At 43.9% G+C, this 19553-nt stretch overlaps 2 protein-coding genes across 2 annotated transcripts in view; both read left to right on the top strand.

The window, feature by feature from the left end:
- T265_13085 (hypothetical protein) overlaps positions 1-14627 on the top strand; it is a gene marked incomplete at both ends in the record, with an annotated part of 32971 nt that extends 18344 nt beyond the window's left edge. Inside the window, 8 exons of the mRNA XM_009167142.1 lie at positions 22-462; positions 2395-2853; positions 3554-3688; positions 5617-5706; positions 10531-10621; positions 12016-12281; positions 12906-13087; positions 14179-14627. Coding sequence (XP_009165406.1) covers positions 22-462; positions 2395-2853; positions 3554-3688; positions 5617-5706; positions 10531-10621; positions 12016-12281; positions 12906-13087; positions 14179-14392 — 1878 coding nt within the window. The remainder of the gene's footprint in view (positions 1-21; positions 463-2394; positions 2854-3553; positions 3689-5616; positions 5707-10530; positions 10622-12015; positions 12282-12905; positions 13088-14178) is intronic.
- A 627-nt stretch (positions 14628-15254) lies between these two features.
- Positions 15255-19553, top strand: part of T265_02776 (hypothetical protein) — a gene marked incomplete at both ends in the record, with an annotated part of 71664 nt that continues 67365 nt past the window's right edge. Inside the window, one exon of the mRNA XM_009167101.1 lies at positions 15255-15309. Coding sequence (XP_009165365.1) covers positions 15255-15309 — 55 coding nt within the window. The remainder of the gene's footprint in view (positions 15310-19553) is intronic.

Genomic DNA, 19553 nt, shown 5'->3' with positions numbered 1-19553 from the left:
CTTCATCCGGCACGACTGGAGCAAATTCCATTCGTTGAACGCCATCGCCAACTGCAATTCTCACTGACAGATCTATTGAACCAGGCACAGAACGATCCGCAGTTTTTCGCCGATCACGGATCTAGCCAGTCGACAAACCAAGCAACTGACCTGCTTTTTACTGATCTCCCAAACGGCAGCCCTACCAGTCTTGTTGCCAACCCCGTCTTTCAAGCCGCCTACGATGCATCTGCTCTGAGTTTTCCGGACAAAATTTTCCGACTGGTACAAGATTTACGGATGTTGTCCGAGAAATCACTGCTACTCTACTCGAATTTAAATGCTCAACATAGTGCGATTGAGGGCATTTCCGAACGACTTTTCCCTGTCATCGACGTTCTATTTGCAATAGCTGAGAGGTGCCGTGCCTTGCCGGAACTCCGTGTTTTCTGGTTGATACAGATGGCTGAGCAGCATTATGGGGTAAGTCAAGTGCTGTGGTACTTTGGATATAGGCAAATTATAGACGTCGCATACACTCCTCGGAGGATGTGCTATCTGTATCCGGTTTTCATTTGTACACACACACACACTGTGCTGAAGAATTCTACCGTTTTATCTGACACTTGGGAATTCATCGAATCTTCATTCTCAGAAATTATACGTGTGTATGAGTGAACACCATTCTGCCGCTCTATTTAATTTATGAGTGGATGAGGGCGAGCCAGTCGTTAGTTTGGCTTTCATCAACTTGCAGCCTCTCCCATTCATTAGTGGAAGAGCAACGTGTCTACCATGTACCGTGCGCCGCCTCAGTCTCACTGATGGGAATTCATGATGGCAAGGCGCCGCTTTCTATAGAGCTCCTCAATCCTTGCAGTTCTAGCTCGGCAACTTGGAGATATATCACTTCTGCTGGTTTCCTCAAGTTGAGACTAACCTTTAAAGACAAACTATATGTATATATATATGATACATTTATGCATTTTCTCATACATAGTGGCTTCTCAATGGACATTATCCATGGGACCTGACCAGAGTGGTCCCAATTTAGCTCCTTTTGGTTCCACACCAAAAATGCCGGCAAAAAACATATTGCAACTCCACAACACAGAGTTGTTCAAGAATATGCTTCACCAGGCCGCACCATATTTCAGTTGAGATATCACAATAAATTGTATGGACGTAATACTCTACTCATAAGGTTGCTGAAAAGTCTTCGACAGCCCGCGAGAGATTCAGCTGGGTTCCAAGTGAGTCTCGTATTACGTCTATCTACTAAGCTTAACTCTGCGTAGTGTGATGGGACTTGCAGAGGCATTAAGGGTTAGACAAGTCTGCTCTGCGTTTGGCAGTGCGATTCAAATGTAACCGAAACAGAATGCACATATTTCATAGTTTTCCATTCGGGAGACAGGTGAAAAGCCTTGTAGCTTCAGCACTTTTTGATACTGATGTAGTTGGTACTCGTTTGCACCCTGACATTAGTTGACCGCAGCCCAGCTACTAAGCTGAATGCTCACGATTTTACCCTCAAACTTCAGGAGTGTCTTGTTTCTCATGATTTGTTCAACCGAGGTGTTGTTCATTCAGGTTGACTAACAGCCAGAGAACTGAACACTTCCGGGTGTTTAAGCTCCCTAGTGTTAACTGGGAAAACTAAGCTAACCACTGCTGAGCCCAAAACGCATGGTAGATCTTGTCGTCTACTGTAATGCACGCGAGCCACAAAACTGCCTTCTCGCATGAAAAGTGAAGCTGCCATTCTCACAATGCAGAATCAGCATTGGGCGCCGGAGGTAACCAGTAGAAGTCGAATTGGCTTTGAACATCCAGCGTCACAACACCTGAACAGAAATCATGCAAAATAGTGTTTGTATTCTCCGACTTCTGAAAGGAAATGATGATCCCTGTTGGAGGATAACCATTCCAGTCTGGCAAAAATTTTCCGGCCCTTTTTGAGAGATTTTGAATCTCTACCATTAATCCAACGATGAATTTGCTGGGACCTGTACCAAAGGTCGTCTAGGAGTGAGGAACATGTTCTAGGTTATGTGCGACTTGAGTAATAAAAAATTAACTTAGCTCATAAAAAAGCGGTTTTGCATATCATATTATCTGACGCTGACACACAAAGACTGAAAGAAGCAATCACAGGAATTCGGCCCACTTCAAACTGGATCGTTCTTGGCTCAGAGGGAAATTCCACTACGTTTTGCATGAATATTCACCAAATGCTATGGGCCCTATTGCCACTGTTTTTATCAGCTTGTAAGCATCCCTTATCTGATACTCCACTCATTGTTTTCAGTATGTTTAGGAGTGTTTTTCTCTCAATTCATCGTGAACATTTAGTATTTTGTTTGAACTTATCCAAACTGCATGATCCTCATCAGCTTTCTGTCAATTTGACAGATGTCAGGGTTCGATGAAGCTGCCCAATGTCTGACTCACGCTGCTGCGATCATTGCGGAACACTTGGTCAATCGGAACCAGCTCCCAGACGGTTTCCCCACATTTGGATGTGCTGATATTTCGGAAGCTGTTGAGAACGTAAACGTTCTGGAGGAAAGTTGTGTCTGTGGTCCACTTGGGAGTGGCGTGATTGAGCCTTGCTGCCCTTCGCCTGCTTGGGTCCCTGAGCTTGTCGGTCCGGTAAACACGTTGGACACATCTTGGTACTTTTCTCCCGCAGGCTGGGCAGGCCTTGTTACCTGGGCAGCAGAGTCATTTGCCAAAGCAGGACGTCATGAGCTGGTTCCACGACTATATGCCAAACTAGTTCCTGTGCTGGAAGCCCTCAATCAGTACTCGCAGTTAAATGTGATTCATGGAAAAATCAAAGAGGCGTACACCACACTTGAGCAACACCAGGTAGGAATCAATTTGTAATTTGCAAGTGATGTTTAGTCCTGCAAGTGAAGCTAACCTATGCCAAAGAGGCGAGAAGCACTTTAGGCCGGTTTCGTCTTTATTGGGAATCATCAGCAGTGCGCATCTCCGCGAATTCCCGGCAATTCTTTTGAATACTTGACCGATTGTGCACAAGCGGTTGATCAGCAGTATGATGAACTCGTACTTAGAGAGGACAGAGTACTAATCAGGCCTCAACCACGTTAGCCACATCACGTGGTCACGCATTAACTGGCTGACGAGTGATAATTGCTCAGAAGAAGTTTCCCTCAGTCCAATTGGGGTTCAAGTAGAACATAAGGTTGATGGAAACTCGGGGACTGCGCCTGCCATTGATCCCAAAGAAGGGTGAGACCGATCGTGGGCTGTCGAATAGTTTTCACCAACCTTGTGAGTAGTTTCTTTTGTTAAGATTCCCTCATCTTGCGAAAGTATTTTTTCGCTGAGCTACCTGTGGTAGTAGTGTGAAGAGATATGGTGATTTTCAATTGAGATTTCGTCGTGATTGCCATCACCTTAACTGAAGACTGCTAAGCTTGCTCGCGCTACCGCCAGGTGTGTACTTTGTTTTTTACTTGCTCTTCCCTTGCCAGGCTGTTTCTATGCTCTTGTACCTGCGACATACTAAAGTTCTATATGCATCCCCTCATCTCATCTGCAGCGGAAAAGACGTCTCTTCAGTTCCTATTTCCGTATTGGATTTTACGGTGCGCTGTTCGGTACTAACGATGGAACCGAGTACATTTATAGGGAACCCCCGTTAACCAAGTTACCGGACATTACTTTGCGAATCAGAGTGAGTTATTTTTGTACTCCAGCCGGTTGCAGATTCCGATATTGAAAGTACACTTTGTGTTTACGACGTCACTTTGGGTTTTTGGAGGGTTTCGGGGAACTGAGCTCACCAAGCCACAATATTGATCAGTACACTATTGTATTGTAATTTCGACTGAAGGAGGGCAAACACGCGGAGTGCGAAGCCTCTGGACGGAAGTTTAGGCGATGAGTTTCGGGTAGTGAAGAAAATAGGCTACATCGAGAGCTAAGCTGGGAGCTGTTGAGCGCTAGAGAGCACATTAGGCGCTTCACCCTTATATGGTAGCTTTTACATCCATCGAAGCCTGTCACACTGAGAATTCGTGCGTTGGCTGCGGTCTCTGTTGTCAGATAACTGTATTCTGGGATGATAGCTTCATGTTTTAGTCATGTCATTAAATGAGGCCTGATCTTTGAAATAAACAGGAGTATTTTTTATCTTAGGTAGATCGGACACCATTAGCAAAGAATTTCAAGTTCATATGCCTTGGGGGGGACCAAGAAGGCTATTATCTAACCCGTCCTGCAAACGGATAGGTGCGCAGAGGACAATTTTGAAATCAATAGGTAAGTGGATTAGTAGGGCACACGTGCAAAAGCTGGTCCCACTCGCTGCGTACACAGTAGTATGAGAATGGCTTACAATATATCCAAACTAACTACAGGATCAACGGTGGTCTTCGGTTGGATTTGAACTCGTTAGATTTTAATGGAAATTTCCGTCCAGACTGTATGAGTGCATTAGCGTAATGAACTGATGTAATGGTCATCAGATGCTGTCACCTGTGTCATTATAGGTGAGAAATGTTTGTGCTTTATAAACAGCATATGGTCGTTTTAGAGATGTACTCGGTACAGAGCTATTCAGACTGAAGTTTATTGATTGAGGGCATTGTTATTTGGATATTTCTAATTTAGGATCAAATAGACAGTTTTGGAACCAGAGTGGAAACCATAGTGAATAGCTCAGCCATGGGAGCCTCTCGCCCTTAATGAGATTCATCAGGCCTAGGCCGGTGGAATCAATCAACTATAAGCTGATATCCTAGGTTTGATAGTTCAGCCAAACAGTCTTCGCCAGTTCTTAGGTTCTTTAGAGGAAAGCGTATTTCTCGTCTTAAATGTTTCTGTCGAGTGCTTTTTCGAGGGGACGAGATTGCAGTTGCAGATCGAAAATTGTCTAACCAGATGTTATTCACTCTAGATAGAGCTTCAATCTATAAGGGTAGACTCACTGTCTTTTCTCGTTCGATCCTTATCTGACCAGTTGCCATTTTTGTGCACGGTCACTTAGATCACTTGTCTTTGCCTTAATGTTATGGGGATGGTTATCGACACTGGATCACCCCATCGGGAAGCCGCAAGGAAAGTAATGAAACAAACACGTTGCCTTGTGGAATTTTACGTTGTCTTTTGTCCCAGAGATTGGTTTTGCGTGCGCACAGGTTGACCTTTCCTTTAGAGATGGGCATTCTGGTCCTTCCCACCTGCCCAGTCAAATGGATGCGTTTGATTTTCAGGTATGACACTGTTGTTTACGGGCGATGCACATGAAGTAAACATTTATTTAAGCTCGCGGAACCCTGCTTTCTTCTATGCAACCTACATTTCATACTTCGAAGCGTACATCAGTTGCCGTAACCTTTATGTCGTCAGGCACTTTCCATTGTTATTGATGTGAAATGCCGGAATACCGAAACTGTTTGTCGTGTGCGTCGAATGAATACACAACAAACCTGGACTAGGTGGTCTTTTTCTGGTTCACATGTACTTACACTGTGTATGTGTGATCCGCCAAGATAGTCGGTAGGTTTAGTGTCTTTGGGCCTGTTTTTTTACACAGATATGTGAAAGTCGAATCCAGTCTCAACTGTTCTTCAACCCATTTATTCTTCTTATTTTTTCCAGGACTACTATGCCAAAAAGTTTGGTGAGGAGCAGGTGGTTGTGTTAAAGGACGCAAACGTTGTTGATACCAGTACACTGGATCCAGACAAAGTGAGCTTTTATCTTCTTTCAGATGAGTATTTTGGTATATGTTCATAGCTCTGTAATCTTTCGCCATATTTTCAATATGTGACTGTTTGTTCTACGTTGAACTAAGCATCCGTTGACCCAGTTGGCCCAGGTCTGTTGCTCATGGTAATACTGTGTCCAAGCCTTTGTCTTCAGTGCATTCTGTCCCTTGTTAGTCTTCGTAACCACAACAAACCAAGCACATAATCAATTATGGTTGACTACGTTAGAACCAAGCCTCTTATGCATAAATAAAATTAATGACACTCGTTCAGCTGTTACATGCTTTCGGTGCATAGCTGTCATTTTACCCGAAGGAAGAATGAAGACGAGTTGCCCAAGCCTATGCAGGAGCAGGTGGGATGCAGAGGTTGGCTTCGAACCACGGAACTTCCGGTCAATAATTGCGTGCGTTCACCATGGAGCTATCTCCAAATCTTATGCATACCAGTCTTTCCTTCGAAAATCTTCCCCTTCTTGCCGGAAGGCCATCAGCTCGAACAGAAGTAGATTTTTTGGGATTAGCGTCGATAACCGGATAGATTTTTTTTACCACTTTTGAAAACCCTAACGGTCTCGCCGACATCAGTGACTCCAAACCGGCCATTTATAGTCAGTATAGGCTGGAATGCACATTGCAGAATTTGGAGGATTACGTATCGGATGGATCGACAAAAGAGACAATTGGCAGCGAATAATGGCGAATAATGAGCGAAGGCTTGACGTGGGTGTGCAATTTAACCAAGGCAAAATATATTATTCATACTAAAGTTTGAAATTGAGACCTGACAGTATGGCCAGAGTTCGGTTAGGCACGGACATCGGTTAACCTCACTTGCATTGGGTGTGCAACGACTTTTCGAAAGTGTAGGGGCTGTTTATTGTTTTGGAATTGTCACTTTATCAGTGTTCTACGTACGCAAGTGAACGATGGCACACTTAGATGGGCGCCACATAACCATTCATGAGTCCTGCCTTATCTTCGTTCAAATCTGGCATTCAGTCAGTTTTTTGTGCACGCCACAACCTTTTTTGCTCAAGCTGACAGTGCAGAAAGTCAACTTTTCGAATTTTGTCAGCTGTTTTCCATAGAAAAATGACCTACCGACGGCAGATCAATTAATCATTGGTAAGCCAATTTTGTTCGTTCCTTGGATTACCGGTTGTCTTGTGAAGCTCTTTCGACCTGCCAAAATGTGAGTGGAATTGACCAGTTCGCGATCCAAACCATGGGGAAAGTGCGGACTGGAGGCTCTTTGGCGGTACACACTTGGCTTCCTTCTTTTTTAGTTCTATACTTTTGTCCGTTGTTCCACATGGGTAACAAGTGAAGTTACCGGAAGTTACCGAAGTGGTCCAAATCAGGATGTGGGCTCCATTGATGGAAATCACCAAGGTTCCCGGTGTGAATAGAGCAGAAGGCGTAGAACGGGCAAGCTTGTGGAGAAAAGTTCTAGATCAGTTGATTTGAGGCGCTGTGGGTTGCGGTTATCAGCAAAGAGCAGTCACCAACATGTGTACCTTAGATCTGAGTGGCATAAACCAGGCCAGCCAAAAGTGCAGGCCCGCACCCCAACCAAATTGCCGTAGCACTTGCAAACCCCTACTAACCAACATCATTTACCAAGGAGAATAAACAACTGAATCCCTTTGAACCAGGGAATCAAGGACTCAAACAAGATAAAAACAATCGTTTCAGGAGGGATTGGTAAACAATCGGCAGTTTTCAATCAATTGGGAAATGGTTGGGACCGATTGGGAAGTCATCGTTTCAGAGGGGGTTGTAAACAATCGGCAGTTTTCAATCAATTGGGAAATGGTTGGGACCGATTGGGAAGTCATCGTTTCAGAGGGGTTTGGTAAACATCGGTGGATTTTATTGCTGGGCAACGTTTCGTTTTTGACACAAAAGCTTCGTCAGGCCAAGTGAGTAAGTAAGTAGGTTGATTGGGTTTTAAGGCAGTCAGGGAACCAATCCGTGAGATTCCTTATGACTAGTGACGTGATCAGTGCTGGGTGTTCAGTCTGATGTCCCTGTTTGTTGATTAGTGGGGATGACTAAGCTTTATGATAGATCGGTTAGGGGTGTTCGTCTTTATGATGAACCCGGATTTTTTTCGTCCCTGCTTCTTCAGTCTAGGACACCTTAATGGAAAATTCCTCTTGGGGTCGTTCACAGATTTCGTTCACCTGTGTTCGTCCAAGGGTGCTGGGACAATTAGTTTGGGGATGGGGGTGGGCTGATTAATTGGATCTAACGCTACTGTTTGCAAGTTCTACCCCCTCTATTCTATTCACACTGGGATGCTTGGTGATTTCCACCGCCTCGGTCACCAGTCGCTGTGGTGTGAATCTTAAACCCCGTCTCAGGATGTCGGCAGTTTTCTATTTGGGCAACGTTTCACTTTTGACACAAGGCTTCATCAGGTCAAGTGAACAGGTCACCAGGTTGACCAGGTCACCAAGTTGACCGGGTTTTAAGGTAGACGGAGAACCTCTTCATATTAGCGCTTTGACATTTGAGATTTTGACAACCACACTAACCGACTAGAGCCGTTAATTGACACTCAAAACTGATCGAGTACGCTTATATGAAAAGGTCTTACTAATTGGTTCTCCGTTTGTCTTAAAACTTGGCCAACTTCGCAACACACTCACTTGCCTGACAGAGCTCTGGTATCAAACGCTGAGCTTTGTCCAGCTGTACAACCACCGGTTGTTTGCAAATAGTTTTGAAACGATGGTGGTACTCTATCCACATTTGATCTCCGTAGTGCACTTCACTCAGTAGAACAAACATTGACGTTTTTCCAAATTTTTATAGACATTTGTGTGCAATTTGTGTAATTTTCCGGAAGCGCGATATACAGCTCTCCCTCTCTCCAACACTAATCTTCGGATTATTAGGCGTTTTAGCAAGCAGTCATATAAGCTACCACAATATTTATTCGATCATTCCACTTTTCGTAGCTGTTCTTTCTTTCCCCAATGGCAGACGTCTGTGGACTGACTCCATAGATTGTACACCATTATGTGTTCGGCATAAGGTGTGAATATATTTGCATGGTTTTGGAGCATACCTCTTTCCGGCTACGTCATCCATAGTACAGCAGTGCCAATGCAGGCTTCTCATCAGGTTTTCCAGCCACTGTCCATAACTAATCGGTTTAGTCGGACAGATTGCCGAACCGCAATCAAGTTGTCAATTTTGCGTGCAGAGCGCTAAAAGTGATCAAAGTCTAAATGAGCCGATGTCGATTCTCCTGGTCGTTCGTCAAGAACTTATTTGGTGAGCGTTTCGACTGTCAGCATTCCGGCGTACTTTTGTTGGGTGTATTGAAACGAGACAGAGTAAAATTGTCGGTGTGTCTTCCAGGCCATCATCCCGTACTTTTGACAGTAATTGCCTGAATGGATTGACACACTCACGTCAAATTGGCTGTAGACTTTAATTATCAACCCTCTTACTGAAGATATGAAGCAACCATTGTCTGAGTCTCCCTGCCAATAATGTCAAACGTAGACTTCGGTCACGCCACGCTAATCAACTTCATCCCAACGATCGTTCGCAGAATGTTACTTGCTCCATTAAATTTTGCGACACATCACTGTCATTATCCCTGCCTGCGTTTGGAGGAAGCTAGCTAAAACCAGTCAGTTTTATCACCATAGTCATCGCCGATGGAACAAAGTTGGCGTTATTGCCATCTGCATATCTGGTAGATATGGTATGAAAATACTGTCACTGTTTCATCAGAGTTTGTTTCCTGCTCCGCGGAACTCAAGAGCCCTGCTTTAGTTATTTCGTAGTATGGACAGCTCGACCGTGCAAAACCGCAAAAACCTGCATAGATCACTCAGTCACCAGCAGCACCACATCCTTCCTATTCGTGATCAGTTTCACTCATTACATACCTGCTTATTTACTTTTTATGGCACCAGCGGACATATGTCATGTGTATATTTCGAGGACATCGATTCATCGTACTTGTGCATAGTAGACCAACAACTATTGTCTTTTAGCATCATTGATGTATCCCTTAGATGGCTTCCCTTTATAAAAGTAACGCAATCCAAGGGTGCTTCGTCTAGGCCCGGAAGCACTAGCAGTTGGAATCCTACGATTTCCGATCGACTGACCGCCATTGTGTTCAACCCGCACATTTATCCGCCGCCCACAGAAACATCTCCTGATGTTAACTAGATCGAACTGTGCTTTTGATGTTCTCAGGGCCGGGAAAGAAACGTTTGGTCATCAATATCTCAGTGAAAGGAGGAAAGCTGCGAGCTTATTCATCAGCAAGCATGAACCGAACGAAAGCAAACATCTCGTTTGTACAGATGTTTTGAAAAGTGAACATTCCCAAACGTCTTCCTGGACTTTCCTGGACGTCATTTGTATAATTACCGAATATAATCGAAAACTGAGAAGATGCTCCATATATTCTCTGGTAAACTTCACCTTGCGTCACCTATGTGGACCGAACCTGGCACCGAACATTAGATTACTTGAATGCTTCAGCATTAGTATGCACTAGTAGTTGCACTAATAAGCAAGTCAAATCGTATAACTGAATTGGACGAACCACGCTCCTTTATGTGAACACCACACTTGTGTGTTTGTCGGACGCATATCTTGCACTGAGTGATCGGATCCTTCATGAAGATCTCTGATCAGCCAAATTGAAACCACTGAGCAGCCACGAGTGGGCAGGCGTTCGCCTTGGCGGATGGCGCATTCTGCGCAACATGTAGTCTATTTTTCACCTTTCTGGATTAATTCATTATCTATCTCTTCCATTTCAGGTGTATTTACAAATTACCTATGTGGAACCCCACTTTGATGAACACGAACTTCGCCAGAGATCCACAGAAGCACAGCGCAACTACATGCTGAGTAAGACCGCTCTTACCAAGCTATACTATACCTTCACTTAGTTTATATTTGCATTCTGGTTTGCCAACGTATCACGTTCGGACGTTTTGTCTGCCAGGTTCCACACAAGCTTCCACTCTCCTACTGGTATCCACTGATTCAATTCTGATGTATTTAGATAAATTTTCTTGTGTCGCAGAAGATTAATCGCTCAGACGGTGGAACATTTTAGCTTGAGAAAATAATCCACTGGAACAAAAGTGCCATTTGTCTACTGTATGGGCAGGAGTTTTAAAGCCTGTTCTGATGTTGTGCGCCCATCCTCTGAAGGGGATGCCAAGTTTTCCGGATAATCTTAGGTTATGTTCGAATTCAATGTTTCTGTCCTACTAGAAGGCAGTAGTAATGAAGGGACCAATGACTTCGAGTGCGGAGCCGTTTATCGATAAACAGGAACTATGCGGTTACATGCAATCAGACACAGAGTTTTGAAAGAGTTAGCATCATCGAGCTTTTTCCTGAATTTTTCGGGGCGCTGTTTGAATGCCAAGCGATAATGAATAATTAATGCAAAGTGGTTCACTGATTTCTAAATCAACCGTCAATCAAATGCAAGGACAGCGCTTTAAGCTACTTGGCCGGATACCGCTTGTGGGTTCCGTCAGTAATATACAACACCTCAGTATCAGTAGGCGTCAACAGTAAAGTCTGTCGCTGTGTAGAAGGTAGGTTCTGTTCCAAAGGGAGCTATTATGATCATTTTGTCTCCGACGATAATTACTTAATCGCAGCGGCTGCAACGGACATTAGTTTTAGTTAGGCATTCCTCAGTAAACTGCTCTTATGACTTTAGTGTACCATACCCGGATTTTGAGAGTCCTCAGGAGCTCCATTCCATTCCTTTGAGTACCTGAGGTGATAGTGTTGGTTAGCTCTAATTTAAACAAACGCGTATTGACTAGCCAAGTAGTTGATTCCAGACGCCTTTACTATTCAACCGGACGGCGATCTAGATCAGATTCCATCTCATTCTACAGTTTTCCACAGGTAAATAAACTTCACGCCACCTAGCACCTTATTTACTTTACGTATCCTTTGGTTACTACTGGATTAAAGTTTATATGTATGAATTTGAATGATATGACTCGAATTTGAAAATTCCTTTGAAAGAAATCCTAGGCATGTAATCATCACCAGCAGTCATTATACTGTTGTGCATACTATAATTTGACGCGTGAATACGCGGATTTTAGTTCCCAGTGCGTGTGTATTTGTGACGCTGGTATGACATCCATGATCATGTGTGGATAGAAAAACTAGTACGTCTACCCCGCAACAGCAAAATGAACGCAGGCCGAGTTCCATAGCTTCGATTTGAAATTGTTTTTTGTCCAAATGTGTTTTTCCTTTCACAGAGCGTTTCGTCTACTCAATGCCATTCACACCTCGGAAGGGAGTGGCCCATGGTTCGCTTGCAGAACAGTACCAGCGTAAAGTCATCCTTACCACAGAACGCAATTTTCCTTATGTGAAATCTCGCCTGACCGTTGTCGCTTGTGAACATCGGATTCTATCGCCAATCGAAGTTGCCCATCTGGATGTGATTCGCCGCGTGCAACAGCTCGAGGAAGCGTTGAATTCCAACCCGATTGATATAAAATTCCTCCAGATGATTCTGCAGGTACAGTGTTTCTGGTTGTTCATGAGTACCTCGGGTATTTTGTTCCTTCCTGTTTCTAACCTAGATCACCTACAGTCGTGTGCAGCCAGTACGGTCTTCTGGACGTCAACCGTAACTGGGGATACCTGTCAACGGTGGCTAGACTACTGGATGCTTCCGCACGCTTATGATGCCGCAAGTGGTTTATGTGGAGCCGGGTGTGCCACGGTGGATGAACCTATGAATCTGTTGTCCCCCCGAAGGACTAAGATCGCTAATCTCCTCGCTAAAACACCACAAATCAAGCATATTTATGGGCTTTGGAGCTCTGCGTCTACTTGGTATTTATATGTTCATCGTGAGGTAGTTTGTGTTTTAGTTCTTTGTGAAGGTGAAGTGCTCATGAGTGTTTGACTTGAACTAACTGGTCCATGGCTATGGAAAGTGACGCAATTTTGGTTTCACAACTACAAGTTCTCTGTCCGACCCATCATACGGGAACTCCACTCGCTGTGTTGACTCAATCTTCTTGTTTGTCTATTTACCATCAAGATGCCTTACAATTAAATCTATCAAATCGCATGACTGTCGAAGCACCTTAGTTTACACCCTGATTAATTATTCCTCGTTCTCGTTCCATCAAAGGGATGTGTGGGCGCCGCAGTGAATCAAGGACCAGTGGAGGTCGCCACAACGTTTTTATCAGAGAAGGAAACAGACCCTGCGGAGCCGTTTGAGCTACCACAGTCGTCCACCATACTCACGCACCAGGCTTATATCGATGCACAGGAGAGTTTGCGGTTGTCTTTCCGACGGATGTTGGACAAGTATGTTTACTTCCATTTCGCCATTTAACCTTATTTGGAAAGCTGTGAACTTCCCATGTCACGTGCCATGTTTGCGTTTCTTGTGATTACTCCCCACGGTATGCACCAGACTGATATCGCTGCCCTGCTTGTCCTTCAGTACGTTCCCTATCTTGTTTTGGGCGATGTAACGAACCGGTAACGTCTAGCCAGTTTTAGCACCACCTTGAGGTCAATGGGGATCGTCTAGTCCCGTATTTCGGGATAAACAAGGGTTTGAATTATCGCCATCGAAATATACAACGTTTTGATCTCAGCTACTCTATTACCTACGTACGAGGGGATTAATCGGCTTCAAGCACGTGAAGTATCACTGCTGCTCGTGGTTGATCATCCGCATTGAGATCCGCACAGTTGTAAATGTGCGTTCGACGTTCCAGACAGACAGCAGGTCAAGTTTTTCAGCCATCGATTAAATAGTATAGCCACCCTTTCAGTTGACGTCCATAGCGGTCACGTCGAAATCCGCACAAAATCGGATTGTGAAGGTCTTCACCAACTGAATTCTGGGTCTCTACATGAACTTCCCAAACATTATACGATTGCGGCTGGCTGTAGACTGTCGAATCAGTGTGGCTTAACTTCCTCGTTTGTCCTCACATTCATGCAGGCGAAAAAGTTGAACGGAAACCTAAAAGACGTGGATTTCGGTTCCTGAGCTGTCGGCAACCTAGATGTTGTGAAGCCAGGGGCGCATTATTCTTGCACATGTGTGCTGCCGTGTTCATGACGATGTGATTGCATTCTGTAGTTTCCACTATACGATTGATGTGTGTTTAGGGGAACATTACCTTGTTGAGTTTCAGCTCATTGATACATTTGAGAGAAACCCACTCTAATTAAGGTCAGTCAACTGAACACACGGATACTTATAAGTGAAGTATGTGTAGTAAACCTCCTCGCATCACTGAATCGGTCTCAGAGAAGAGTTATTAGCAAGTCGTATTCTTGCTGTCTCCAGCTGATGGAGAAACAGCCTCGCTACTAAAATTAGCCATTTCCCATACGATCATTACAATCCTAATCACTCTCTGTGTTTCATATTTACACAGCTCCTATCGTGCTCTATGTATAAATCGTGAACTAATTGGACCGGATCAAGTGGAATATCAGCAAGCATTGGAAGAACAGTATGAGAACGTAAAACGAAAAATGGCTCATTTAATTCGTCTTCCAGTTGAAACTGAGACGGCAGCGCCGGAGCCAGCACAACCGGATGTGCCGGACACAAATGTGGTCGATGAAGCAGACCAACCTACCGAATAAGCACAGGTAGTTGGCGGCAATTGGGCTTCTTGAAGCGCTCGTTCAATTTTGCTGCAATCCTACGTGTACACATAATAACGCCCATCAATTTTCACGAAAGCAGCCGATTTCTTTCGTTTATTTTTTCTGCATTTGTCCTCTTAGCACATGTCTTTTTCCTGCTCACCTGCTTGATGCTGTGACTTTCACATTTTGCACCAGTTTTCTATATATTTCCTATTTTTTCTACCATGCAACTTTACTTCTGCGAAATTGTACACTGTATCCAGGCTGGGTCACCGCTATGATCTAGTGACAATCCTCGTTAGCTGTAACAGCCAAGGCTGCTTATGATTCAAGCGTAAATTCACTACAGGATTAGTTGCTTTGGAAACCGGTTGCTTTAATCCGCTTGCTGGAATGTCGGTTTACCATTTGCTGTAGGATGGGAAATCAGTTTTGAACTTGTGATTGAAACCCATACAGCAAACAGCTTACACCCGATTTCCATTGTATCACAAACTGCGCAACGTTGAGCTGCATTCCGATTGAACTATATGGGGCAGTTCATGAAGTCGTTACAACCGAAAATTACATTGAGCGTTCTCGATTGCCATTTCACTTGTGAAACGGAACTTCGTGATAGCATATAAAAACGGATACACGATGACTCTTGCTGCGAAATATCATAAATTCTCCCCTCTTTTTGTTCCAATAACGTGTTTGTAGTAAGATCTGCGAAGATCTGATGAACACAAACCAAGTAATATCGTTTTCAGCAAGTCTGACAAACGTAGCGTTGGCTGTCTTGTCCTCCACAGGCGTTCGAGTACTAATCTCCGTTCAATCCCGTGTACAGTGATCAACTGATCTGTGAAAATTCATGAATTATTTAGTTGAAGCAATTCAGTCTAATGGTAAAATCGATAAGCTGCCAGGTAACTTGGTCATACAACGTAGAACAGCTCTGTCGTTTCCGAAAGGTGAACTTTTCTAATCAATGAACAAAAGGGATGATTGATAGTGCGGGTATTTTTCAGCAGTGAGGCTTCATGCATTGTTAGACAGCACCGGCAACTCCTTACTTTTCCCTTGGCAAGTTAGTTTCAAATAGTCAGCTATGCTTAAGATATTCAGCATCTGCATTGGTAATTCGGCGGGTGCTATAAATTATGGAACTAGTTGGCCTGGATTCGGGAAAAAAACTTACGAATGACAAATTGGTGGGGAGCTTCCGTCAAGCATGTCTCTCACGTACACCCATAGTTGGATGCACCGGCCAACATTTGTCATGGATGAGCGGAGTAACAGTGGATAGAGCAATTCCTCCTTCGCGATATTCGCATGGTCCATGTCTAATGCTCTCATTAGTTTCTTAGACAAGTTCAATTGTTTTACTACCTTTGAAGTCTGCTAATGTTGAGTTGTCTTTATCCGCACATATTTAATGTGTACTGGACGCGTGTATTTTAAGAAAAATTGCGTCTGAACAGCACAAATTTTCCTTTGAAAAGTCATCGATGGAGGGACCATCAAACACCAAGTCACGTACATTGAATCTGCGCTTTTTAAATGTGGGAAGCGTTATATACTGTTCGAGTCCAAGTTAAACATCGCTTCATTGGTTTATTGTACCAAATCCCCATCCGGAGGGTTTGGGTTTTATATTTTTCTCGTAGGGTGTGCTTTGTTGATTATTCAGAACAGAAATTGAACGGCCACCAATTCATACGCTGTTCAGAGTGAGTCGACGATGTCCAGACTAATCACATCACCGATGTGCGTGTATGCATGTCGGATCTCGGTGGTCTACAATAATATACGGATTGAAATTCACCAGCTTCTACCTGACGGTGATTTATTATTCGATCGCTCAACAACCACGCCCTCCAGCGAGTTACTGAAGTCGGGTTTTGTGTTTTCGGTTTGTTTGGAATAACTTGGATGGCCACTGATTTCTGTTCCGGGAAACGCCGACAGCATTTCGTCACCATTCTCTTTTGAGTTAAGTTATCCCAAGGGGCTAATATGAATTTCTCGATTGTCCCCGTTTAATATGTTGCCAGATTTCCCTTTTTGGTTGTGTGCATGTAAGGTTGGAAGGCACTGAATGTGATCACATCATTCGTTTGAATGGACTGCGAATGTGAAGTGGGTAGCGATTTTTTGTGCTTCATTAGGTTCAGCTCTCTGAAAAAGCTTTTGAAAACAGCCAACTAGGCTTCATATACAACAACATTGTAAGATATGTAAGTGAAAAGCCGCGTACTCTAGATTCTTCTGATCCATTTATTCACCTGATTACTTCAGTTACAGGATGAAGCTTTGTGACCTACGACTGTCGGTTTCCTTATTTTGTGCGGTGGCGCAGCGAACACTACTAGTAATGCAGATTTTCCAACAGGAGAATGCTCCCTTGGAGTGGTTGCCCAATGTAGTCAGGGTAATCGAATGCTAAGTCACTGCGTGAAACCAACCTCGATCGATCGTTCAGCAAATCCGTGGTACCAGCAGAAGTCAATCCTGAATTTTGCTTACCGATACAGCTCCATCTAGGAATCTCTATGAGAAACTCTCAGTGATGGACAGACAGGAAGAGTGAATTAGTCGAACTAAATGCTACTGATGCGTGTAAAAATACCAATTCCGAACATAGCGGTCAGCCGGTGCAACTGCTGATTATGTGGGTGTCTGCTACTGTTTTTTACGGGTACTCTGTTGTCAGTGGAACAACTTGACTTATCCATTTCGCCAATGCGAACGATAGGCTGACTGCATGTCAAGTTCATGCCTGTCTCTTGCATGAAGTGGGACTCACTGTTGTTAGTTGATCATACCCTGAAATATCACAGAAACAATCCAAACGACGGTCGCGCGAGTTGCGCTGCGATCAACAATACGATGCGTTTGTACAAGCAAGGACTTTTGATTTTGTTACGTACGGCGTTGACTAAGATCATTACATACTGGCCCTGTGATTGCGCAAACACTCACGTCCAGGAGAACATCACTTTGAATTTCTCCGTTGTACACGATTCCCACAGAAGGGTCCAGAATGGAAATTTTATGCACATGATCAACTTGTATTACACAATCACTTGGGCTTCTCATTAAATATATTAAGAAAAATATGTTTTCCAATCGGTTGCTGAGTTTAAATCATGAAAGGCGTATGAATTCTCTGATCTTCTCTACAGGGAATCACTTTCAGAAGCTGCCTTCAGTGGTCAGTCTTCTTCAGTAAGAGTAGGTGTTTCTAAAAGAACCTCCAATAACCAGTCCCTTAAATGATTCGATGAGGTACGACCGTGGTGTACACCTTCCACTCTAAGGGAAAGTCTTCCAGGAACCTATTAAATGTGGCCTGTTGCGAGCAGTGTTGTCTTCTGGGTAATGAGGAAAAGCCATCGGAATTTGCGTATTTTTGGCTAATACTGCGTATCGTCATTCAATGGAATAACCTTTTTCGTTGAGACAGGTTTAACTGGTTGTTCTTTACTTGCCCTTGACAGATGAGTTCTCTTTTTAGCATCACGTTTTGTCCCGCTTCGAAGCTCCCATGTGAGCTTTATAAACAGCCCGTATTCGGCTGCAGATGACACACCTGTACGCGTTGGCGTTCAATAGATCAGCTGATTCGCAGGTTCATTGGCTTTCTGGTTTGGCTATCAAGCGGCTGTCCAGACTCGGGTTCAAGGTATTAAGAAGGCATTAGGAAAACTGTGGGCTAGAACAAAATATCACCTCAATGGATAGTCCGCAAAAATCTTCCATCAGCTACAGTGTACGGCGTGATTCCCTTAATGAGGGGTCACCAAAGTGGAAGTCTGTGTGCTCCTTTCATTCATGCTGGGACGTATGACTAGCGAACCTATCTTAATTAACAGTACCGTTATTCCCCTCTGAAAAGACTTCCTACACGGAGTGACCGCAATGACCGATTCCGTGTGATAGCATTTTCTGGAAGGGATTGCTTCATGAAGATTGGCTTCACAGAACCGACCGAGCCTTGTTCTCTCTGAAGATGATTAGATGAATGCAGAAAATGTTCGCGAATATCTGCGGTTGTTGCACAGGACTACAGAACTTCTCTTGCTAGGCGAGTCAGGCGTATCTTAGAAAAGACCAATTCTCAGAACCAATTACTTCTTTTCGGTCTCTCAAACCAGACGACCATATAGGATCTCTCTTTCAAGTGAACCCCCGTCCTGTCGCATTTTCCGTTTTTTTGGGTTACTTCCTCACTGGATGCGACCAGGGCAGCCAGGACAATGAGAACTGGCCTTGGTGCAGCTATGTCGGAGATTTCAGATCAGTTCCGAGGAAGTGTCTTAGAGAGATAACTAGTCTTTAACAGCCGCCTCGGCAAGTCTTAGTTTCAACCACGCGCCGCTTCACATACCTTTCACATCAAGACACAACAGTCATCCAGCAAAGCGACCACAATCTGTGGACACAAATGATGATGTTCGTAAAGTACACTCGTAAGCGATGATGACATGTGTGGGCTTGCTTGGTTTTTGTCCTGCAGCGCTGTGTTTCGTAGGTAGAGAACAGTCGTTCTAAGGCCATGATTCTGCTTGTATGTTAATAGGCACGTCCTGAAACACGATGAATGATTTCAGTCGATGCACGAAGGGCTAAGCCTGTGATACAAACTGACGTGCCAAACATCTATTAACTTAAGAAGGGATGTGCATGAAAGTGAAATAAATTCAAACAATTTACACTCAAAGTACTATAAATGAGTTTCTGAAGATTTAAGGCGGTTCCATCAAATAAGTATTATCCACGGAGATGATTTTTGAGGAGGTCGTAAGCGATCGTTTCAATGGTGAGGTCGTCATAATAGGAGTCCCACAAGGCGAGGTTGGAATGCTAATGTCCTTCCTACAGGATTTAATTGCACCATCGTTGAAATTAAGCTCATTATGGTGACTCAACTGCCGGCCAATAGTATAAACTTCAGGGCGTACCACATTGATGATATATGTATATGTCTTTCAGCTGTAGTACTTGTTTGGTGCCCAGCTGAGATGCCATCCGAAGGAAGCACGGGGGATGAGATACTGGCAGTTTACCAAACACTGAAGCTAGGCTGAAACCTCGGGCCTACCGATCAGTAAAATCAAACCCTAGCCACCGAGCCATCTCGGCTCTTATATATATATATGTATATATA

Source organism: Opisthorchis viverrini, assembly GCF_000715545.1.
Source record: "Opisthorchis viverrini unplaced genomic scaffold opera_v5_36, whole genome shotgun sequence".
Taxonomy (NCBI): domain Eukaryota; kingdom Metazoa; phylum Platyhelminthes; class Trematoda; order Opisthorchiida; family Opisthorchiidae; genus Opisthorchis; species Opisthorchis viverrini.
This window is presented reverse-complemented; position numbering and strand designations above follow the sequence as displayed.